Here is a 26,325-nt window from a genome sequence, read left to right as displayed (position 1 = left end):
ACAATGAATAACATATTTTAACACAACTCAAAAACAGCGAGAAGCTTTTGGGTAAAATAACAGCTGAAAATGAAGGAAGATAATGGTTCAGACATGATTATACTGGTACCGTGACCATATGTATAGATTGCTTTTTATAAATAATGTTTTGCTGTTACATATAACCTCCTTAGGAGGTGACGTCAGAGGATAGCATGCGGGAGAAGTCAGAGATCAAGAATCTATGAGTTTCCCACTAGTAATTACAAGTTGGAAGGGTGTTCAAGTGGATTTTTTTCCAGTAGTACAGTATGTGGTAAATACCACCTTCCCACTTGGTTATGAACGCATCATCAGGGGTGATTTATTTAAGCAATAAGACCCAGGGGGGTGTGGTATTTGGACAATGGCTAAGGGCTGTTCTTAGGCACGTTACGTCAAAATTGATTTATATAACCCTTCGTACATCAGCTGATATCTCAAAGTGCTGTACAGAAACCCAGCCTAAAACCCCAAACAGCAAGCAATGCAGGTGTAGAAGCACGGTGGCTAGGAAAAACTCCCTAGAAAGGCCAAAACCTAGGAAGAAATCTAGAGAGGAACCAGGCTATGTGGGGTGGCCAGTCCTTTTCTGGCTGTGCCGGGTGGAGATTATAACAGAACATGGCCAAGATGTTCAAATGATCATAAATGACCAGCATGGTCCAATAATAATAAGGCAGAACAGTTGAAACTGGAGCAGCAGCACGGCCAGGTGGACTGGGGACAGCAAGGAGTCATCATGTCAGGTAGTCCTGAGGCATGGTCCTAGGGCTCAGGTCCTCCGAGAGAGAGAGAAAGAAAGAGAGAAAGAGAGAATTAGAGAGAGCACACTTAAATTCACACAGGACACCGAATAGGACAGGAGAAGTACTCCAGATATAACAAACTGACCCTAGCCCCCCGACACATAAACTACTGCAGCATAAATACAGGAGGCTGAGACAGGAGGGGTCAGGAGACACTGTGGCCCCATCCGAGGACACCCCCGGACAGGGCCAAACAGGAAGGATATAACCCCACCCACTCTGCCAAAGCCCAGACCCCACACCACTAGAGGGATATCTTCAACCACCAACTCCAAGGTACCTTATTGCTAATATAAACTGGTTACCAGCGTAAATAGAGCAGTAAAAATACATGTTTTGTCAAACCTGTGGTATACAATCTGATGTACCACAGATGTCAGCCAGTTAGCGTTCAGGGCTTGAACCACCCAGTTTAGAATTAAGCAATAAGGCATGAGGGGGTGTGGTCGTGCCTAAGAACAGCCCTTAGACGTGGTATATTGGCCATATGCAACTAACACCCGAGGGGCCTTAATGATATTATAAACTGGCTCCCAATGTAATTAGAAGAGTAAAACGTTTTTTTGTCGTATCTGCCAATCAGCATTCAGGGCTTGCACCACCTGGTTCATAATTAAGCAATAGGTTCCGGGGGGTGGGGTATATGGCCAATAGGGTTAGGTCTGTTCTTATGCACAACGCAACACAAAGTGCCTGGATACAGCCCTTAGCCGTGGTATATTGGCCATATACCACAAACCCCTGAGGTGCCTTATTGCTATTATAAACTGGTTACAAACGGAATTAGAAGAGTAAAACATTTTTGGGTGTCATACCTGTGGTATATGGTCTGATATACCACGGCTGTCAGACAATCAGCATTCAGGGCTCTAACCACCCAGTTTATAATGCCCATTATAAACTGTGTGGTTCGAGCCTGAATGCTGATTGACAAAACATGTATTTTTACTGCTCTAACTACGTTGGTAACCAGTTTATAATAGCGGCTTTGGGCTGTATCCAGGCACTACGCGTTGCGTAATGTCTAAGAACAGCCCTTAGCCTTGGTATATTGGCCATATACCACACCCCCTTGGGCCTTATTACTTAAAAATACAACACCTCCTCAGGCCTTACTGCTTAATCATAACATGTGTCAATAGACTGTGGGATCCAATGACTTACAAGGTCGTTTGGACAAATCATGATTTCGCAGGTGTTCAAAACATTCAAATTCCGATAGGGGAGGGGATATTTAGCCCATAGACTTGACTGTAACTTGGGAACAGATGGGGGTGGAGCTACCGCCCTGGATCTGTTCCTCATTGTAGTGTCCTTTTCTAACACGTCTTCCCCTAGGACTTAATCTAGCATCTGGCGCAATTACGTAAGATTTTAGTTCTGTGTTTCAGAGATTATGTTGCTACAGACAGTGGCACGTGCATGTGCATGCACACGGCCACATAAAACACACACACAGCCACATAAAACAGACATGCACAAACACACACACAGCAAAATAAAACACACACACACACACACACACACATCCACATAAAACACACACACATCATTTGGATATATACTATTTAACAAAAGTATGTGGACACCCCTTCAAATGAGTGGATTCGACTATTTCAGCCACATCCGTTGCTGACAGGTGTATAAAATCGAGCACACAGCCATATAATCTCCATAGGAAAACATTGGCAGTAGAAGGGCCTTACTGAAGAGCTCAGTGACTTTCAAGGTGGCACTGTCATAGGATGCCACCTTTCCAACAAATGTATGCCCTGCTAAAGCTACCCTGGTCAACTGTAAGTGCTGTTATTGTGAAGAGGAAACATCTAGGAGCAACAATGGTTCAGCTGCGAAGTGGTAGACGCCACACAAGCTCACTGAGCGGGACCGCCGACTGCTGAAGCGCGCAGTGCGTAAAAAATGTTTGTGCTCGGTTGCAACACTCACTACCGAGTTCCAAACGGCCTCTGGAAGCAACAAGAACTGTTCGTCGGGAGCTTTATGAAATGGATTTCCATGGCCGAGCAGCCGCACACAAGCCTAAGATCACCATGTGCAATGCCAAGTGTCAGCTGGAGTGGTGTAAAGCTTCTTTCCTGTTTCAGCATGACAATGCCACCGTGCACAAAGCGAGGTATATACAGTATTGATTTGTTGAGATCGGTGCGGAAGAACTTGACTGGCCTGCACAGAGGCCTAACTTAACCCCATCAAACACCTTTGGGATGAATTGGAAAGCTGAACGCAAGCCAGGCCTAATCGCCCAACATCAGTGTCCGACTTCACTAATGCTCTTGTGGCTGAATGGAAGCAAGTCCCCACAGCAATGTTCCAACATCTAGTGGAAAGCCTTTTCCAGAAGAGTGGAGGCTGTTATAGCAGCAAAGGAGGGACCAACTCCATATTAATGCCCATTATTTTGGACTGAGATGTTCGACGAGCATGTGTCCACATACACTACATGACCAAAAGTTTTTGCTGTACTTGAAACACTTAACATTGCCCACCACCTAGTGGTCAAACAATATCCTACACCAGGGCTATTCAATAACTGACCCTAGGGCTGGGGAACTACTACCCATACTACCCGTATGGTGTCATATTTGCAAAGGACTTGTAATTACTATTAAAATGTCCGTTATTTAAGTATTGGTGTTTTCAAGACAACTGGGAACTAAAAAAATGAGGTAAAATCATGACGCCAGTGATCTTCAAACCGGAAAGTCAGAGCTCTAGAAAGAGGCAAGAGTTGCCGACTTTTCCGAGTTGGATGACCGTTCAAAATTATTTTTCTTCGTCGGAGCAACATTTTTTTCAAGTTCCCAGTTGTCTTCAACACACTGAAGTCGGAGATTTCCGAGTTCCCAGTCGCTTAGAACGCGACAAACCCAAGCATGTCTGTTTTTCCAGAGGACGATTCGGACGTGATTAAACTGCCCCCTGTAACTCTTTTTTTTTTTTTTTTTTGCCGCCGTTATGACTGAAGCCTTGAGGCTTTTCTATGCTGCATCAAAACAACTAGGTACTTGTAAATCTCTTGACTTCAAACTTCAGTGCATTCAAGACAAATGAAAACTCCGGGGGAAAAACGAGTTCCGACTGGGACTTTTTTTTTTAACGATCATACAAATTGGAAAAGTCGGAAACACCATCTCTAGAGCTCCGACTAGAAGATCACTGACTACCTTGTTTTTTTTTTCTCAGAAAAAGGATCTAAAGAGAAGATTATCTCTGTGACTGTGATTAAAAAATAAAAGGAAGACTCTTCAATGTATGCAGTGTCTCCAAGCGTGACATTGAACACACCTGGGAAAATAGATTGCAGTATGTGGAGTCTTTTCTTTTTATTGAACATACTGTGTACACTCTAATCTCCAACACCTGCTCAAAGCAACTGGATGTATGGATATTCCTCTCTGTGTTTATCTCAGTCTTTTGAAGGGGTTGGGAATGGGATAAAGCAGAAGACAAATTTGTTGGACTTTCGTGTACTTTTGTTATCAATGTGATCACAACCATGTGAAACCATGTGCACAGACAAAACAGGCAGAACAGCATAATCCTCATCATAAGGAACTTTATTGATCTGTAACAGTGTCCACTGGCATTGACATTTCTCCAAAAAAATGAAGTTAATTCAAAATTAGAACAGCAGTTAGGTTTGTAGTTTCAAATCTCTTTTGCGACAAAATACAAACCATTCATGTAGCTAATTCAAATGTATTTAGTCATTATCGGATTATGTATAACATTTAGAATAGCCTGAAATAATATAGAAATTCATTTTCTCCTTTCATTTTGCAAATCTATCAAACCATCACCACAAACGGAAAGCCAAAGTTTTCCAAATGGTAAATCTTTATAAAATCCTTTACCAGAAAGACCCAAAACGCAACATAAAGTCAGGCTTGTATTGGTGATGGATAGATATTCAAGGCTTGGAATGATGATGAAATTCTCAGCTAATCAGAATTTAATCAGTCACATCATCCCTTATGAGTTTAATTGCTGGTAACTAACGGACTGCAAAACAGGCAGGTAAGAGCATATCCAGTATTTTTTTTTTGTATGAACATTTTACCCAAACAATGACAAAGGTTCTGAAAAGGATAAGTAACATCAATCTAAGGCCAGTACTTTGCTCTACAAAGTAGTACAAGTAGTAGATGTTGTACAGTTTCTTAGGCCCCATTATAAAATGTCTAAAGCAGTAAAGACAGCTTTGTTTACAGTGTGCTCTGGTATTAAGGACACATACAGAAATACAGAATGGTCCGTTTAGATTACTGCATTGACTTGGGCGTCTACATTTTGTTAATGGTTAAGCATATCTCTGGTTACCTTTAGACCCTTTTCCTTGTTGTGTGGCTGAAGTACATACAATACATATACGGCAGTTGGTAACCCTGAGACCTATTCAAATAGACCTGCAGAGTCTTCCGCTAGGTCTCAGGGTTAGCCATAGCCTGGTAGCCCAGTCAGTTTGTATTGTAGCCAACTCCTCTTTGTGTTGTTTCATTGTCATGCCAAACTATGGCTTGACAACGATAGATGAGTTGGCAACAACACATGCAGGCTACATTCCAATATCCACACTACCATACCACTTAGGATGTATGTCAAATACATTGCTTCATTCTAAGTGGTATGCTAGCATGGACATTGAAACAGAGCCACAGTATGGGGCCAAGTTGGTCGTACAGTTAACGTATTACATGGTATAGTTTATCTGCGTGGTTTACATACATCACACCCAGTGATGGCGAGACAGAGAGCGAAAGAAGATGGCTGCTGTGAGTGATGTGAGAGCTCACAACATTGGTTTCTACAAGCCAAGCCACTGGCACACAGCACAGGAACCAGGTTTGTTTCTTCTTCTGTTGTTCCGGTGTGGTTCCTCAGGTGAGGTCAGATGTCCATCTCAAACTGAGCATCCTCACCTTTAAAACACAAGAACACAAATACAATGTCATCTGTACTCTAAAGCAAGGGGTGTAATACCTTTGTTATTACTAATTTGACTCAGGGGTTCCATGATAAAACATGGTTGACATGGACTACAGAGAGAGAGCATGTTGTATGGCATGACAACAGTAGTCAGAGGATATGGCACCCACTGACCGGTGGCTGTCTTGCCATGACTGTTGTGGGGTTTGATGTGGTTGTTGGCCTCGTTCCTTCTGTTCTCGGTCAGGACGTTGAGGCTGGTCACCCCGGGGATGATGGGCAGGTGGGCCGGGGGGGTCTGGGCGATGGGGGAGTTACGCCGGTCCAATAGGAACTTACGGTCGTAGATGATCCTGGTCCCTATGATAGAGGAGAGTGATTATTTAATAACATCTTTGACATATTATTTACAACCATCAAATGTATAGAAATGCAGTAACAACAGATATATTACAAACCTGCTTTAAAGAACTGGTAAACCATCATGTCGATAATAACACGCTGATTATATTGCATCGATTCATCTGTTTTCTTGTTTTTGCAAATGTCATCATTACAATGGCGGCAACAAACAAACAAAATGATGCACCAATTCACTAATCTGTGAATCGAAAGGGGAATAGCATAAACCTGTTTAGTTCGTTACATATTTACTGTAAATACCCATTTTAATCAAAAGATGGCGTGTCATGTACAACATGGCCTAGGCACCTACATCAGATGCTGGGATAATTGTTTACAGTATCGTCAAAAAAAAAGCAGAGGCCTTAGCTTTCTATAAACATTATTTCAATAAAAGTGCAATATTTATTTAAATGCAAAAGCACTGTCTAGGAAATGAAATTCAGATACTTCCTCAAACCAGCCATGTATGTATGAATATATGAATACATTGTAACTACCTACAGTGCCTTCAGAAAGTATTCACACCCCTTCACTTTTTCATTTTCATTTCATTTTGTTGTGTTACTACGGATGTCCCGAGAGATCATATGAATAAAATAAAAAAAATACCCCTGTTATGTTGAGATCCCAACTTATTTATCTCATGATCAAGACATCACAAAAGTTGTTTTTGTCAAGATCACAAGATTAACTCTATAAATAGGAATAGACGCATTGATGATAGATTGACAGTATGGCTGAGGAGGCAGAGCCCATGATGGATCAGCACATGTTTTTATTGATTGCTACACTAAGGGATGGTACATTTCATTCTAACATCATGCTTTCATGTGTTTGGCGCTCATTATCAGTTTATAAGTTAGAATGTTAACAAGCTAAATGTCCCTTATCTTGAGCCAAGAGCTCATGGGGCATTTAAGCCTTCATGGGGCAATTAAGCCCTAAACGATGCCTAACAGGGAGCCCTGTCTCCCAGGCTGTATGCCACCCCCAAGACCACAGCCAACCGCATGGAAGCAACAATGCAGCTAACTTGGCTAGTCTTGTGAGCGAGCTAGCTAGTTAGCCTGGTTGCTAGCGTGTTATATATGCTGGTTGTTAGCTTTCATAACAGATATGTTTATAATTGTACGGGACACTTCATGTTTTATAGATAATATTTCAAATGTACAGAGTGGGTGAGCTCCATTTCTGACAGGATGATAAGATTCAATAGCAGCCTCAGAGGCTGATAAGTCAGGATTCTACATTGTAGGCTGTTTTATAGGTAAAGCTCCTTGCAGGCAGATTAGCATTAGCATTAGCATTATCTAAATGATCAAGACTGGGTGGTCTCTATTCCTGACAGGCTGATCAGATTCATTAGAAGCCTCAGAGGCTGATAAGTCAGGATGCTACCTAGTAGGCTGTCTGCAAGGAGAATAACACATGTAACAGCCTACAAGGCAGTATCCTGACATCAGCCTCTGAGCTTGCTATTGAATCTGATCAGCCTGCCAGGAATAGAGCTCACCCCCTGGATCAGATATGCATATGGCTATAAAGCACTTTCACAGCTAATCTACAATAAGCCTTGCCTATAAAAACAGCCTATAAAGCAGCTTCCTGGTTGAAATTTAATCGGATAAGCCTGTCAGGAATGGAGCTCACCCAATGTAAATATTACCCACAAACATGAAGCATCCCTTATAATTATACACATATCAGTTATGCAAGCTAACAACTAGCATAGATAACAAGATAGCTACAGTGGGGCAAAAAAGTATTTAGTCAGCCACCAATTGTACAAGTTCTCCCACTTAAAAAGATGAGAGGCCTGTAATTTTCATCATAGGTACACTTCAACTATGACAGACAAAATGAGAAGAAAAAAAATCCAGAAAATCACATTGTAGGATTTTTAATGAATTTATTGGCTGACTAAATACTTTTTTGCCCCACTGTATCAAGACTATCTAGCTAGCTCACAATACTAGCCAGGTTAGCGCTGTAGTTCCTTGCATGCGATTGACTGTGGTCTTGGGGGCGGCACGCAGCTTGGGAGACAGTGCTGCCTGTCAGGTATCATTCAGGGCTCAAATGCCCCACATTGCACTCAACAAAGCCATAGGGCTCCTTGATGAAGTTGTTATTTTGCATCTGAACAAATTAATGGATGATGCGTGGTACTTTTGATTATCTTGTGATCTTGACAAAACAACTTTTGTTATGTAGTGATCATAAGATAAATGCGTTGTGATCGACATAACGAGGGAACAATTTAAAAAATAAATTTGTCCTCGCTGGCCTTCTGAGTGTTACAGTCTGAATTTAAAATGGATTAAAATGAGGTTGTGTCATTGGCCTACATACAAGACCCCATGATGTCAAAGTGGAAATATGTGGTAAGTATTTTTTACTAATGAATAAATAATGAAATGTTGTGAGTCAATAAGTACTCTTTGTTATGGCAAGCCTAAATAAGTTCAGGAGTAAACACGTCCTTAACAAGTCCCATATTAAGTTGCAAGGACTCACTCTGTGTGCAATAATAGTGTTTAGCATGATTTTTGAATGACTACCTCATTTCTGTACCCCACACATGACATTTTCTGTAAGGTAAAAAAAAAAGCTTTTGTGAACTAACGATTGCACTTGACTCTTTTCCCCCTTACTAGCGCTGACTTTGCTTCCGGCGCCGACAGAGATGGCCGCCTCGCTTCGCGTTCCTAGGAAACTATGCAGTTTTTTGTTTTTTTACGTGTTATTTCTTACATTAGTACCCCAGGTCATTTTAGGGTTCATTACATACAGTCGAGAAGAACTACTGAATATAAGATCAGCGTCAACTCACCATCAGTACGACCAAGAATATGTTTTCCGCGACGCGGATCCTGTGTTCTGCCTTACAAACAGGACAACGGAATGGATCGCATGCAGCGACCCAAGAAAACGACTCCGAAAAAGAGGGAAACGAGGCGGTCTTCTGGTCAGACTCCGAAAAAGGGCACATCGCGCACCACTCCCCAGCATTCTTCTTTCCAATGTCCAGTCTCTTGACAACAAGGTTGACGAAATCCGAGCAAGGGTAGCATTCCAGAGGGACATCAGAGACTGCAACGTTCTCTGCTTCACGGAAACATGGCTCACTGGAGAGACGCTATCCGATGCGGTGCAGCCAACGGGTTTCTCCACGCATCGCGCCGACAGAAACAAACATCTTTCTGGTAAGAAGAGTGGCGGGGGCGTATGCCTCATGACTAACGAGACATGGTGTGATGAAGGAAACATACAGGAACTCAAATCCTTCTGTTCACCTGATTTAGAATTCCTCACAATCAAATGTAGACCGCATTATCTTCCAAGAGAATTCTCTTCGACTATAATCACAGCCGTATATATCCCCCCCCAAGCAGACACATCGATGGCTCTGAACAAACTTTATTTAACTCTTAGCAAACTGGAAACCATTTATCCGGAGGCTGCATTCATTGTAGCTGGGGATTTTAACAAAGCTAATCTGAAAACAAGACTCCCTAAATGTTATCAGCATATCGATTGCGCAACCAGGGGTGGTAAAACCTTGGATCATTGTTACTCTATCTTCCGCGACGCATATAAGGCCCTGCCCCGCCCCCCTTTCGGAAAAGCTGACCACGACTCCATTTTGCTGATCCCTGCCTACAGGCAGAAACTAAAACAAGAGGCTCCCACGCTGAGGTCTGTCCAACGCTGGTCAGACCAAGCTGACTCCACACTCCAAGACTGCTTCCATCACGTGGACTGGGACATGTTTCGTATTGCGTCAGATAAAAATATTGACGAATACGCTGATTCGGTGTGCGAGTTCATTAGAACGTGCGTCGAAGATGTCGTTCCCATAGCAACGATAAAAACATTCCCTAACCAGAAACCGTGGATTGATGGCAGCATTCGCGTGAAACTGAAAGCGCGAACCACTGCTTTTAATCAGGGCAAGGTGACCGGAAACATGACAGAATATAAACAATGCAGCTATTCCCTCCGCAAGGCTATTAAACAAGCTAAGCGTCAGTACAGAGACAAAGTGGAATCTCAATTCAATGGCTCAGACACAAGAGGCATGTGGCAGGGTCTACAGTCAATCACGGACTACAAGAAGAAACCCAGCCCAGTCACGGACCAGGATGTCTTGCTCCCAGGCAGACTAAATAACTTTTTTGCCCGCTTTGAGGACAATACAGTGCCACTGACACGGCCCGCAACGAAAACATGCAGTCTCTCCTTCACTGCAGCCGAGGTGAGTAAGACATTTAAACGTGTTAACCCTCGCAAGGCTGCAGGCCCAGACGGCATCCCCAGCCGGGCCCTCAGAGCATGCGCAGACCAGCTGGCCGGTGTGTTTACGGACATATTCAATCAATCCCTATACGAGTCTGCTGTTCCCACATGCTTCAAGAGGGCCACCATTGTTCCTGTTCCCAAGAAAGCTAAGGTAACTGAGCTAAACGACTACCGCCCCGTAGCACTCACTTCCGTCATCATGAAGTGCTTTGAGAGACTAGTCAAGGACCATATCACCTCCACCCTACCTGACACCCTAGACCCACTCCAATTTGCTTACCGCCCAAATAGGTCCACAGACGATGCAATCTCAACCACACTGCACACTGCCCTAACCCACCTGGACAAGAGGAATACCTATGTGAGAATGCTGTTCATCGACTACAGCTCGGCATTCAACACCATAGTACCCTCCAAGCTCGTCATCAAGCTCGAGACCCTGGGGCTCGACCCCGCCCTGTGCAACTGGGTACTGGACTTCCTGACGGGCCACCCCAGGTGGTGAGGGTAGGCAACAACATCTCCTCCCCGCTGATCCTCAACACGGGGCCCCACAAGGGTGCGTTCTGAGCCCTCTCCTGTACTCCCTGTTCACCCACGACTGCGTGGCCACGCACGCTCCAACTCAATCATCAAGTTTGCGGACGACACAACAGTGGTAGGCTTGATTACCAACAACGACGAGACGGCCTACAGGGAGGAGGTGAGGGCCCTCGGAGTGTGGTGTCAGGAAAATAACCTCACACTCAACGTCAACAAAACTAAGGAGATGATTGTGGACTTCAGGAAACAGCAGAGGAACACCCCCTATCCACATCGATGGAACAGTAGTGGAGAGGGTAGCAAGTTTTAAGTTCCTCGGCATACACATCACAGACAAACTGAATTGGTCCACTCACACTGACAGCGTCGTGAAGAAGGCGCAGCAGCGCCTCTTCAACCTCAGGAGGCTGAAGAAATTCGGCTTGTCACCAAAAGCACTCACAAACTTCTACAGATGCACAATCGAGAGCATCCTGGCGGGCTGTATCACCGCCTGGTACGGCAACTGCTCCGCCCTCAACCGTAAGGCTCTCCAGAGGGTAGTGAGGTCTGCACAACGCATCACCGGGGCAAACTACATGCCCTCCAGGACACCTACACCACCCGATGTTACAGGAAGGCCATAAAGATCATCAAGGACATCAACCACCGAACCACTGCCTGTTCACCCCGCTATCATCCAGAAGGCGAGGTCAGTACAGGTGCATCAAAGCTGGGACCGAGAGACTGAAAAACAGCTTCTATCTCAAGGCCATCAGACTGTTAAACAGCCACCACTAACATTGAGTGGCTGCTGCCAACACACTGTCATTGACACTGACCCAACTCCAGCCACTTTAATAATGGGAATTGATGGGAAATGATGTAAATATATCACTAGCCACTTTAAACAATGCTACCTTATATAATGTTACTTACCCTACATTATTAATCTCATATGCATACGTATATACTGTACTCTACATCATCGACTGCATCCTTATGTAATACATGTATCACTAGCCACTTTAACTATGCCACTTTGTTTACTTTGTCTACATACTCATCTCATATGTATATACTGTACTCGATACCATCTACTGTATGCTGCTCTGTACCATCACTCATTCATATATCCTTATGTACATATTCTTTATCCCCTTACACTGTGTATAAGACAGTAGTTTTGGAATTGTTAGTTAGATTACTTGTTGGTTATCACTGCATTGTCGGAACTAGAAGCACAAGCATTTCGCTACACTCGCATTAACATCTGCTAACCATGTGTATGTGACAAATAAAATTTGATTTGATTTTAGCTACTTTATTGAGGAACATTTTACTTACTATCACTGAGATTCTCCCACCTAGCTGTCTTAAGATGAATGCACTGTAAGTCGCTCTGGACAGCATCTGCTAAATGACTAAAAATGTAAAAAGGTCCTGAGTCAAGCATTTCAACCACAAAGACCAGGGAGGTTTTCCAATGCCTTGCAAAAGGCACCTATTGGTAGATAGGTGAATATTTTTGTTGTTGTTGCAAACATAGACTATCACTTTGAGCATGACGAAGTTATTAATTCCACTTTGGATAGTGTATCAATACAGGCAGTCACGACAAAGATACAGGCGTCCTTCCTAACTCAGTTGCCGGAGAGGAAAGAACAAGCTCAGGGATTTCACCATGATGCCAGTGGTGACTTTTAAACAGTAAGAGTTTAATGGTTGTGATAGGAGAAAACTGAGGATGGATCAACAACATTGTAGTTATTCCACAATAATAACCTAAATGACAGAGTGAAAAGAAGGAAGCTTGTACAGAATTTTTTAAATTCCAAAACATGCTTCCTGTTTGTAATAAGGTACTAAAGTAAAACTGCAACTTTTTTTACTTGACCTTGAATAAAAAGCGTTATGTTTGGGGCAAATCCAATACGTCACTGAGTACCACTTCATATTTTCAAGCATGGTGGTGGCTGAATCATGTTATGGGCGTGAATGTCATCGACAAGGACTAGGGAGTTTTTTAATTATAAAAATACATGGAATAGAGCTAAGCACAGGCTAAATCCTAGAGGAAAACCTGTTTCAGTGTGCTTTCCAACAAACACTGGGAGACAAATTCACCTTTCAGCAGGACAATAACTTAAAACACAAGGCCAAATATACACTGGAGTTGCTTAGACATTGTATGTTCCTGAGTGGCCTAGTTAAGGTTTTGGACTTAAATCGGCTTAAAAATCCATGGCAAGACATACAAATGGCTGTCTAGCGATGATCATCAATCAACTTGACAGAGCTTGAAGAATTTGCAAATATTTTACAATCCGGTTGTGTAAAGCTCTTAGAGACTTACCCCGAAAGACTCACAGCTATAAATCGGTGCCTAAGGTGATTCTAACAATTTTTGACTCAGGGGGTTGAAATCTTATCTTATGAAGATATGTTTTATTTTTCATTATAATATGTATATAGTTATTTTTTTATATTCGAAATTGAATTCCACTTTAACAGAGTATTTTGTAATTTTCAAATTACATTGAAATCCATTTTAATCTCACCTTGTAACAATTGTATTTGAAAAAGGCAAGGTGATTGAATACTTTCTGAAGGCACTGTAATAAATAACATATTGCACTGTTACAAACGTAGCCACCATGACTCAGAATCATTGCGTTGAACACCAACCAATCACATTGCCAAAGGTGACGGCAGAGTCCGGGTAAACCTTTGTTTTTGAACGCTTGGGGATGCCTTGACATGCTAGCTACTGTAGGCCACAATGCACGACAGTGCATAGCGAAATGGCGACAGTTGCTTAAACACACATATCAGTAATAAGGTACAATTATTGGTTCGGGTTGATTTTACCTCCCGGAGTAGTTGAAAATAAAGTGCCTCCAGGGGTGGTGCAATAATCATGAGGTAGCTGCGTTCTATCGTTGATCAACACCGTCCTGGTTGGAATGGCCCTGCTTTCGCTAAGCTGACGACTGGTAGATGACGACATTTCACCCCCGGTTTAGTGACTGGTCAGACGGTGTTGCAATCTGTAGGTGGTTGATGCCTAACCTGACGGATGGTGGAACCCAGGGCCTTTTCCCTTTCTATCTTATCTCTTCCCAAGGCTTTCTTGTCGCTCCTCTCTTCCACCCAGCCGTCAGTACATCCCCACTCCCTCCGCCAGGCAGAAAAAACAACAACACAAGCAGACCGGATATGATGTCAATGGACGACAGCCACCACACGTGTTTAGAAAGAAAAGTATTATATATATATTTTTTAAGTTATTTGATGTAGATTGAGGCCATATAGACCATGGTTCGCCAACTGGCGGCCCGCAGGTGATTTATTGGGCCCCCCGAAAGTATATATATATATATATATTTTTTCTTTCAGCAAATCAGCTCCAAGTGATTTTAAGTTTGGAAATCTGTTCTAAAGTATTCCCACACATAATAGAGAGATATATGTCAAGTGAGACATCTGTGGCATTGTGTTGTGTGACAAAATTGCACATTTCTGGGATATTTTATTTCAGCTCATGCAACATGGCACCAAGACTTTACATGTTGGGTTTATATTTTTGTTCAGTGTAGTTGATGATTTCGGCCATAGTCTGTAAAAAGAATTGTTGAGGTAAAGTGCATCTTCTTCTCTGGTTCAGGGCAATGTTGCTTTACTGTTTCCATGTAGCACGTGATCTACATTTAACAAACTAAAGTCTGATTTATGGCAGAAGAAGAACGCAGAGTTTTAGTGGATTCATATGTTATCAAGATAGAACATATCATGATATCTCCCATATTGAAGAAAATGTACAGTATAATGGGTTGGAGACCTGACTTATATTCAGCTGGTTTGCAAAAAGCCTATGGTTACACGCATACAATAATGCTACTATTGTGGATAGCAGGGGCATAACTTTCACTGGGGAAAGGAGGGACATGTACCCTCCACATTCTAAAATTGCATTTTTGTCCTGGTAGGGTAGGCTGTTTGGAGTGTTTATCCGAAGGGATAAAAAATAAATAATAATGTCCCCCCACTTCTAAAACCAAAGTTACGCCCTTGGTGGATAGTCCGATTAATATAATAGTTTGATTAAAATGTTTACATGCTTTCCCGAATAATTCTGTTTCCATGGACACATCTGAAATCAGGCTACCTAATGGCACTTTGATGAATGCAGGAAATAATCAACTTAAATGAACGTTCTACCACAGGGACCATATTATTTTTGGGAAGCATATTTTATTCCGAGTTCAGACATAGACGTAGTTTTCGCATAGAAACGTTATACAACGCATACATTCAGTTGTTCTGAACTAATTTAATTCGCGCTAAAGAGGGAGCGCTGGAACGCATGTCCTAATAGATCAGAAAACCAGGCAGGTGTTTTATGCTTACTTCAATTTAGATTTTACGCTTTTACGATTTTAAGATAAACAGAGTATGGTGTTTACATTACTATTGAATAAAATGCCTACTTTTAAAATCAGTTTAATGTCTAGTTATTACAGTGCATATAAACATACTCATTGATAAACTCTTACAAATGAACTGCAGTATCAGTACTTACACACTAATAATTCAATATAGATATTTTTATAAATAATGTTTTGTTACATTTAACTGCCGGAAATGCTGTTATCGAGGTCTCCACCCGCTGTAGTGGAGCGGGTCAAGAGGCTTAAGTTCCTCGGGGTCCACATCACTAAGAAATGAACATGGTCCACATACACCAACACAGTCGTAAAGAAGGCAAGACAACACCTCTTCCCCCTCAGGAGGCTGAAAAGATTTGGCATGGATGGGCCCTCAGATCCTCAAAAAGTTCTAAAGCTGGACCATAGAGAACATCTTGACTGGCTGCATCACCGCTTGGTTTGGCAACTGCTTAGCATCTGACTACAAGGCACTACAGAGTCCCTGCCATCCAGGACCTCTATACCAGGCGGTGTCAGAGGAAGGCCCTAAAAATGTTGAATGACTCCAGCCACCCAAGTCAGAGACTGTTCTCTCTGGTATCGCACAGCAAGCAGTACCGAAGCACCAAGTCTGGAACCAATAGGACCCGACCCTGAACTTCTACCCCCGAGCCATAAGAATACTAAATAGTTAACCAAATAGCAAATAGATGCATAGACCCTCTTTGCATTACCTATTTTTACTCATCACATACGCTGCTGCTACTGTTTAGTATCTATCCTGCTGCCTAGTCACTTTACCCCTACCTATATGTTCATATCTACCTCAATTACCTCATACCCTGCACATCGACTCGGTACAGGTACCCCATGTATAGCCAAGCTATCATCAAAGACCATACAATATGAAGATAGCAGAAACTGCTTCTCCAATAGAAATCCCCAATCACGCTTGTAGGCGATGTAATGGTGAAGTTGGCAAGCTAACACTTCATCAGGTCTAATGGTTGCCTCGCGTTGATCTGAGCATATGCAGGCACTCCTTCCATAGAAAGTTGTTTTTGAAGAAAGTTCAAACATGTGAGTTTGTCATTTTCATGAAGGTGGAGTTATACCACTTCTCTCATTGACTTCTTAAACCCCAAATCGGTATGGGGACAAAGTGGAGTCACAATTCAACGGCTCAGACACTAGAAGTATGTGGCAGGGTCTACAGGCAATCACGGACTACAAAAATAAAATCAGCCATGTCACGGTCACAGATGTCTTGCTTCCAGCTCCCTCCTTCTCCGTGGCCGACGTGAGTAAGATATTTAAACGAGTTAACCCTCGCAAGGCTGCCGGCCCAGACGGCATCCCTAGCCACATCCTCAGAGCATGTGCAGACCTGCTGGCTGGTGTGTTTACGGACATATTGCAGACATATTCAATCTCCCCCTATCCCAGTCTGCTGTCCCAACATGGTTTAAGATGGCCACCATGCTTCCTGTACCCAAGAATGCAAAGGTAACTGAATTTTTATTTATTTATTTATTTCACCTTTATTTAACCAGGTAAGCAAGTTGAGAACAAGTTCTCATTTACAATTGCGACCTGGCCAAGATAAAGCAAAGCAGTTCGACACATACAACGACACAGAGTTACACATGGAGTAAAACGAACATACAGTCAATAATACAGTAAAAAAAAACAAGTCTATATACAATGTGAGCAAATTAGGTGAGAAGGGAGGTAAAGGCAAAAAAGGCCATGGTGGCAAAGTAAATACAATATAGCAAGTAAAACACTGGAATGGTAGTTTTGCAATGGAAGAATGTGCAAAGTAGAAATAAAAATAATGGGGTGCAAAGGAGCAAAATAAATAAATAAATTAAATACAGTTGGGAAAGAGGTAGTTGTTTGGGCTAAATTATAGGTGGGCTATGTACAGGTGCAGTAATCTGTAAGATGCTCTGACAGTTGGTGCTTAAAGCTAGTGAGGGAGATAAGTGTTTCCAATTTAAGAGATTTTTGTAGTTCGCTCCAGTCATTGGCAGCAGAGAACTGGAAGGAGAGGCGGCCAAAGAAAGAATTGGTTTTGGGGTGACTAGAGAGATATACCTGCTGGAGCGTGTGCTACAGGTGGGAGAGATGCTATGGTGACCAGCGAGCTGAGATAAGGGGGACTTTACCTAGCAGGGTCTTGTAGATGACATGGAGCCAGTGGGTTTGGCGACGAGTATGAAGCGAGGGCCAGCCAACGAGAGCGTACAGGTCGCAATGGTGGGTAGTATATGGGGCTTTGGTGACAAAACGGATTGCACTGTGATAGTCTGCATCCAATTTGTTGAGTAGGGTATTGAGGCTATTTTGTAAATGACATCGCCAAAGTCGAGGATTGGTAGGATGGTCAATTTTACAAGGGTATGTTTGGCAGCATGAGTGAAGGATGCTTTGTTGCGAAATAGGAAGCCAATTCTAGATTTAACTTTGGATTGGAGATGTTTGATATGGGTCTGGAAGGAGAGTTTACAGTCTAACCAGACACCTAAGTATTTGTAGTTGTCCACGTATTCTAAGTCAGAGCCGTCCAGAGTAGTGATGTTGGACAGGCGGGTAGGTGCAGGTAGCGATCGGTTGAAGAGCATGCATTTAGTTTTACTTGTATTTAAGAGCAATTGGAGGCCACGGAAGGAGAGTTGTATGGCATTGAAGCTTGCCTGGAGGGTTGTTAACACAGTGTCCAAAGAAGGGCCGGAAGTATACAGAATGGTGTCGTCTGCGTAGAGGTGGATCAGAGACTCACCAGCAGCAAGAGCGACCTCATTGATGTATACAGAGAAGAGAGTCGGTCCAAGAATTGAACCCTGTGGCACCCCCATAGAGACTGCCAGAGGTCCGGACAGCAGACCCTCCGATTTGACACACTGAACTCTATCAGAGAAGTAGTTGGTGAACCAGGCGAGGCAATCATTTGAGAAACCAAGGCTGTCGAGTCTGCCGATGAGGATGCGGTGGTTGACAGAGTCGAAAGCCTTGGCCAGATCAATGAATACGGCTGCACAGTAATGTTTCTTATCGATGGCGGTTAAGATATCGTTTAGGACCTTGAGCGTGGCTGAGGTGCACCCATGACCAGCTCTGAAACCAGATTGCATAGCAGAGAAGGTATGGTGAGATTCGAAATGGTCGGTAATCTGTTTGTTGACTTGGCTTTCGAAGACCTTAGAAAGGCATGGTAGGATAGATATAGGTCTGTAACAGTTTGGGTCAAGAGTGTCCCCCCCTTTGAAGAGGGGGATGACCGCAGCTGCTTTCCAATCTTTGGGAATCTCAGATGACACGAAAGAGAGGTTGAACAGGCTAGTAATAGGGGTGGCAACAATTTCGGCAGATAATTTTAGAAAGAAAGGGTCCAGATTGTCTAGCCCGGCTGATTTGTAGGGGTCCAGATTTTTCAGCTCTTTCAGAACTTCAGCTGAATGGATTTGGGAGAAGGAGAAATGGGGAAGGCTTGGGCGAGTTGCTGTTGGGGGTGCAGTGCTGTTGACCGGGGTAGGAGTTGCCAGGTGGAAAGCATGGCCAGCCGTAGAAAAATGCTTATTGAAATTCTCAATTATGGTGGATTTATCAGTGGTGACAGTGTTTCCTATCTTCAGTGCAGTGGGCAGCTGGGAGGAGGTGTTCTTATTCTCCATGGACTTTACAGTGTCCCAGAACTTTTTTGAGTTAGTGTTGCAGGAAGCAAATTTCTGCTTGAAAAAGCTAGCCTTGGCTTTTCTAACTGCCTGTGTATAACGGTTTCTAGCTTCCCTGAACAGCTGCATATCACGGGGCTGTTCGATGCTAATGCAGAACGCCATAGGATGTTTTTGTGTTGGTTAAGGGCAGTCAGGTCTGGGGAGAACCAAGGGCTATATCTGTTCCTGGTTCTAATTTTCTTGAATGGGGCATGTTTATTTAAGATTGTTAGGAAGGCATTTTTAAAAAATATCCAGGCATCCTCTACTGACGGGATGAGATCAATATCCTTCCAGGACACCCCGGCCAGGTCGATTAGAAAGGCCTGCTCGCTGAAGTGTTTCAGGGAGCGTTTTACAGTGATGAGTGGAGGTCATTTGACCGCTGACCCATTACGGATGCAGGCAATGAGGCAGTGATCGCTGAGATCTTGGTTGAAGACAGCAGAGGTGTATTTAGAGGGAAGTTGGTTAGGATGATATCTATGAGGGTGCCCGTGTTTAAGGCTTTGGGGGTACCTGGTAGGTTCATTGATAATTTGTGTGAGATTGAGGGCATCAAGTTTAGATTGTAGGATGGCTGGGGTGTTAAGCATGTTCCAGTTTAGGTCGCCTAGCAGCACGAGCTCTGAAGATAGATGGGGGCAATCAGTTCACATATGGTGTCCAGAGCACAGCTGGGGGCAGAGGGTGGTCTATAGCAGGCGGCAACGGTGAGAGACTTGTTTTTAGAGAGGTGGATTTTTAAAAGTAGAAGTTCAAATTGTTTGGGTACAGACCTGGATAGTAGGACAGAACTCTGCAGGCTATCTTTGCAGTAGATTGCAACACCGCCCCCTTTGGCAGTTCTATCTTGTCTGAAAATGTTGTAGTTTGGAATTAAAATTTCTGAATTTTGGTGGTCTTCCTAAGCCAGGATTCAGACACAGCTAGAACATCCGGGTTGGCAGAGTGTGCTAAAGCAGTGAAAAGAACAAACTTAGGGAGGAGGCTTCTAATGTTAACATGCATGAAACCAAGGCTATTACGGTTACAGAAGTCATCAAAAGAGAGCGCCTGGGGAATAGGAGTGGAGCTAGGCACTGCAGGGCCTGGATTCACCTCTACATCGCCAGAGGAACATAGGAGGAGAAGAATAAGGGTACGGCTAAAAGCAATAAGAATTGGTCGTCTAGAACGTCTGGAACAGAGAGTAAAAGGAGGTTTCTGGGGGCGATAAAATAGCATCAAGGTATAATGTACAGACAAAGGTATGGTAGGATGTGAATACAGTGGAGGTAAACCTAGGTATTGAGTGATGAAGAGAGATATATTGTCTCTAGAAACATCATTGAAACCAGGAGATGTCATTGCATATGTGGGTGGTGGAACTAATAAGTTGGATAAGGTATAGTGAGCAGGACTAGAGGCTCTACAGTGAAATAAGCCAATAAACACTAACCAGAACAGCAATGGACAGGACATATTGACATTAAGGAGAGGCATCCTTAGTCAAGTGATCAAAAGGGTCCAGGGAGTGGAGAGGTTGGTTTGGGGGTCACGGCGATTTAGACAGCTAGCCAGGACATCGGTAGCAAGCTAGCATAGGATGGAGGTCTGTTGTTAGCCACCTCTTGCGTTCCGTCAGTAGATTAGTGGAGTTCCGTGTTGTAGAGGGGATTAGTCCAAATCACACAACAACAAAAAAATAAAAACAATAGATATAGTTATAGAGGCCCAAGAAGAAACATAATAATAATAAAAATAAATAAATTGTCCGATTGTCTATTCTGAGAGCAGCCGGTAAGACAGCTAACGGTTAGCAGGCCGCAGATGGGCATTCAGGTAACGTCACGACGGAGGAGCCAGCCGGATCTCCTTCGGGTAGATAACGTCGGCAGTCCAGTTGTGAAGGCCCGGTGGGGCTCCGCGTAGGCAGTAAAACGGGTCCGGATAGGTGACTGCAGCCCAGGAGTGATTGACGGAGCTCAGGAGTGATTGACGGAGCTGGCTAGCTCCGGAGTAATTGATGTTTGCTCCGGAATCGACGAAAGCAGATAGACACACGGATAGCAGCCAGCTAGCTGTGAGATCCGGGAGTGAATGTCCAGAGAGCAGTTGAAATCCAGGGACATGGAGAGAAAAATCGGTCCGGTATGTTCCGTTCCGAGCGCGCTGCATCGTACAAAACTGGCGATAGATTTTCGAGTTAAAGGATAGCTGATGACCACAAACCGTGGTTAGCTGAATACTAACGAGTTGCCAGTAAAGAAGCTAACTAGCTTCTGATTAGCTCCTGGCTAGCTTCTGGCTAGCTTCTTGGAGTTTCTGGCTAGCTTCTGGCTAGCTTCTTGGAGGATTGCAGATTTGAGGTAAATAATACGTATTTATACATATCAATTGGTGAGGCAGGTTGCAGGAGAGTGTATTGAAGATGAGTTGATGGAAAATAAAAATAAAATGTATGTGAAAAAAGTTGTAAATATATATATATACACGACACGACAAGACAAGGACAAAAGACGTCTGAACTGCTATGCCATCTCGGGCAAACTAAGACACACACACAATTAAATGACTATCACCCCATAGCACTCACTTCTTTCACCATGAAGTGTTTGAGAGACAAGTCAAGGGTCATATCACCTCCACCTTACCTGCCACCCTAGACCCACTTAAATTTGCAAAACACCCCAATAGGTCCACAGACGATGTAATCGCCATCACACTGCACACTGCCCTATCCATCTGGACAAGAGGAATACCTATGTAAGAATGCTGTTCATTGACTACAGCTCAGCATTCAACTCCATAGTACCCTCCAAGCTCATCATTAAGCTTGAGGCCCTGGGTCTCAAACCCACCCTGTGCGATTGGGTCCTGGACTTCCTGACAGGCCGCCCCCAGGGGGTGAAGGTAGGTAACAACATCTCCACTTGGGGCGGCCCAATTCCTCTTCGCTGATCCTCAACACTGGGGTCCCACAAGGGTGGGTTCTCAGGCCCCTCCTGCACTCCCTGTTCACCCATGACTGCATGGCCATGCACGCCTCCAACTCAATCAATCAAGTCTGCAGACGACACAACAGTAGTGGGCTTGATTACCAACAACGACGAGACAGCCTATAAGGAGGAAGTGAGGGCACTCGGAGTGTGGTGTCAGGAAAACAACCTCTCACTCAACATCAACAAAACAAAGGAGATTGATCGTGGACTTCAGGAAACAGCAGAGGGAGCACCCCCCTATCCACATCGACGGGACAGCAGTGGAGAAGGGGGCAAGTTTTCAGTTCCTTGCCGTTTACATCACGGACAAACTGAAATGGTCCACCCACATAGACAGTGTGGTGAAGAAGTCACAACAGCACCTCTTCAACCTCAGGAGGCTGAAGAAATTTAGTTTGTCACCTAGAACCCTCACCATTTTTTACAGATGCACAATTGAGAGCATCCTGTCGGGCTGTATCTCCGCCTGGTATGGCAACTGCACCACCCACAACTGCAGGGCTCTCCAGAGGGTGGTGCGGTCTGCACAACGCTTCACCGGGGGCAAACTACCTGCCCTCCAGGACACCGACTGCACCCGTTGTCACAGGAAAGCCAAAAAGATCATCAAGGACAACAACCACCCGAGCCACTGCCTGTTCACCCCGCTATCATCCAGAAGGTGAGGTCAGTACAGGTGCATCAAAGCTGGGACAGAGACTGAAAAATAGCTTCTATCTCAAGGCCATCAGACTGTTAAACAGCCATCGCTAACACAGAGAGACTGCCTACATACAGACTTGAAATAAATTGGCCACTTTAATAAATAGATCACTAGTCACTTTAATAATGCCACCTTAATAATGTTTACATATCTTGCATTACTCATCCCATATGTATATACTGTATTTTTATACCATCTATTACATCTTGCCTATTCCGCTCGGTCATCGCTCATCCATATATTTAAATGTATATATTATCATTCCATCCATTTACTTAGATTTGTGTGTATTAGGTAGTTGTTGTGGAATTGTTAGATTACTTGTTAGATATTACTGCACTGTCGGAACTAGAAGCACAAGCATTTCACTACACTCGCAATAACATCTACTAACCATGTAATGTATCAAGGTGCTGGAGAAGATGGCTGACGTTTTATGTGCTCTAACCAACTGTTTTTTTGTTTGTTTTATTGCGTTGTTTAATAAAAAAAAGTAATTATTCTGTACATAATGTTGCTGCTATATGTCTCTTATGACAGAAAATAACTTATGGACATCAGAACAGCAATTAGTCACCACAAACTGGCAGAAGCTTTCTTTCCTTTAACGAGTCCAACAAGCCCGATGTGAAGGACATACTGCTTCCTGGAAACAGGCCCAAATCCACATTATTTGCACAAAGAGAAGACAGAGAAAAAGAGGACGGAGGTCGGACTGCCTTCTGAGAATTCATAGGAGATCGAATAAACCCCCACTGCCTTCTGTTCTACTAGCTAACTTGCAATCATTGGAAAATAAAATCAACGCTCTACGAGGAAGATTAAACTACCAACGGGACATTAAAATCTGTAATATCTCATGCTTCACAGAGTTGTGGTTGAACGACGACATTATCAACATACAGCTGGCTGGTTATACGCTGTATCGGCAGGATAGAACAGCGGCATCTGGTAAGACAAGGGGCAGCGGACTATGTATATTTGTAAACAACAGCTGGTGCTCAAAATCTAAGGAAGTCTTAAGGTTTTGCTCACCTGAGGAAGAGTCTCTCATGATAAGCTGTAGACCACACTATCTACCTAGAGAGTTTTCATCTGTATTTTTCATAGCTGTCGACATACCACAACAGACCGATGCTGGCACTAAGACCGCACTCATTACGCCATAAGCAAACAGGAAAACGTTCATCCAGATGCGGCGCTCCTAGGGGCCGGGACTTTAATGCAGGGAAACTTAAATCTGTTTTACCAAATTTCTATCAGCATGTTAAATGTGCATCCAGAGGGAAAAAACTCCAGACCACCCTAGACCTCTAGACCAGCCTAGACCACTCTAGACCTCTCCACACACAGAGATGCGTACAAAGCTCGCCCTCCATTTGGCAAATCTGACCATGATTCTATCCTTCTGATTCCTGTTTACAAGCAAAAATTAAAGAAGGAAGCACCAGTGACTCGGCCTATAAAAAAGTGGTCAGATGAAGCAGATGCTAAACTACAGGACTGTTTTGCTAGCACAGACTGGAATATTTTCTGGGATTCTTCCAATGTCATTGAGGAGTCCCCACAGTGACTGTACGTACATACCCCAACCAGAAGCCATGGATTACATTCACACTGAGCTAAAAGGTAGAGCTGCCACTTTCAAAGAGGCAGACTCTAACCCGGAAGCTTGTAAGAAATCCTGCTATACCCTTCGACAAAGCATCAAACAGGCAAAGTGTCAATACAGGACTAAGATCAACTCGTACTACACCGGCTCCGACGCTCGTCAGATGTGGCAGGGCTTGCAAACTACAAAGGGAAGCACAGCCGCGAGCTGCCCAGTGACAACGAGCCTACCAGACGAGCTAAATTACTTCTATGCTCGCTTCGAGGCAAGTAACATTGAAACATACATAAGAGCATCAGCTGTTCTGCACGACCGTGTGATCACGCTCTCCGTAGATGTGAGTAAGACCTTTAAACAGGTCAACATTCACAAGGCCGCAGGGCCAGATGGATTACCGGGATGTGTATTCCGAGCATGCACTGACCAACTGGTAAGTGTCTTCACTGACATTTTCAACCTCTCCCTGTCTGAGTCTGTAATACCAACATGTTTCAAGCAGACCACCATAGTCCCTGTGCCCAATAACACTAAGGTAACCTGCCTAAATGACTACCGACTCGTAGCACTCACGTCTGTAGCCATGAAATGCTTTGAAAGGCTGGTCATGGCTCACATCAACACCATTATCCCAGAAACCCTAGACCCACTCCAATTTGCATACCGCCCTAACAGATCCACAGATGATGCAATCTCTATTGCACTCCACATTGCCCTTTCCCACCTGGACAAAAGGAACACCTATGTGAGAATGCTATTCATTGACTACAGTTCAGCGTTCAACACGATAGTGCCCTCAAAGCTCATCAATAAGCTAAGCACCCTGGGCCTAAACACCTCCCTCTGCAACTGGATCCTGGACTTCCTGACGGTCCGCCCCCAGGTGGTAAGGGTAGGTAACAACACATCCGCCATGCTGATCCTCAACACAGGGGCCCCTCAGGGGTGCGTGCTCAGTCCCCTCCTGTACTCCCTGTTCACCCATGACTGCACGGCCAGGTACGACTCCAACACCATCATTAAGTTTGCTGACGACACAACAGTGGTAGGCCTGATCACCGACAATGACGAGACAGCCCATAGGGAGGTGGTCAGAGACCTGGCCGTGTGGTGCCAGGACAACAACCTCTCCCTCAACGTGATCAAGACAAAGGAGATGATTGTGGACTACAGGAAAAGGAGGACTGAGCATGCCCCCCTTCTCATCGACAGGGCTGTAGTGGAGCAGGTTGAGAGCTTCCAGTTCCTTAGTGTCCACATCACCGACAAACTAACATGGTCTAAGCACACCAAGACAGTCGTGAAGAGGGCACAACAAAACCTATTGCCCCTCAGGAGACTGAAAAGATTTGGCATGGGTCCTCAGATCCTCAATAGGTTCTAAAGCTGCACCATCAAGAGCATCCTGACTTGTTGCATCACTGCCTGGTATGGCAACTGCTCAGCCTCCGACCACATGGCACTACAGAGGGTAGTGTCTACGGCCCAGTACATCACTGGAGCCGTGCTTCCTGCCATCCAGGACCTCTATACCTGGCGGTGTCAGAGGAAGGCCCTAAAAATTGTCAAAGACTCCAGCCACCTTGGTCATAGACTCTTCTCTCTACTACCGCACGGCAAGCAGTACGGGAGCGCCAAGTCTAGGTCCAAGAGGCTTCTAAACAGCTTCTACCCCCAAGCCGTAAGACTTCTGAACAGCTAATCAAATGGCTACCCAGACTATTTGCATTGCCCCCTCCCCTTTTACTCTGCTGCTACTCTCTGTTAATATCTATGCATAGTCACTTTGATAACTCTACCTACATGTACATATTACCTCAATTACCTCGACTAACCGGTGCCCCTGCACATTGACTCTGTACCGGTACCCCCTGTAT

General features: G+C 44.0%; 1 protein-coding gene across 1 annotated transcript; it reads right to left on the bottom strand.

The window, feature by feature from the left end:
• Positions 1–4,387: 4,387 nt before the first annotated feature.
• On the bottom strand, positions 4,388–14,206 carry eif4ebp2 (eukaryotic translation initiation factor 4E binding protein 2). Its single transcript, XM_029640376.2, has 3 exons — positions 13,875–14,206; positions 5,949–6,134; positions 4,388–5,767 (listed from the first exon to the last, which is right to left on the bottom strand). The coding sequence occupies exons 1-3, from the start codon at positions 14,011–14,013 to the stop codon at positions 5,736–5,738; spliced, it is 357 nt and encodes a 118-aa protein (XP_029496236.1). The 5' UTR covers positions 14,014–14,206; the 3' UTR covers positions 4,388–5,735.
• Between the last annotated feature and the right edge of the window lie 12,119 nt (positions 14,207–26,325).

This window comes from Oncorhynchus nerka, linkage group LG28 (genome assembly GCF_034236695.1).
Source record: "Oncorhynchus nerka isolate Pitt River linkage group LG28, Oner_Uvic_2.0, whole genome shotgun sequence".
NCBI classification, from domain to species: Eukaryota; Metazoa; Chordata; class Actinopteri; order Salmoniformes; family Salmonidae; genus Oncorhynchus; species Oncorhynchus nerka.
The sequence above is the reverse complement of the archived record's forward strand: the minus strand, read 5'-3'. Positions and strand labels throughout refer to the sequence as shown.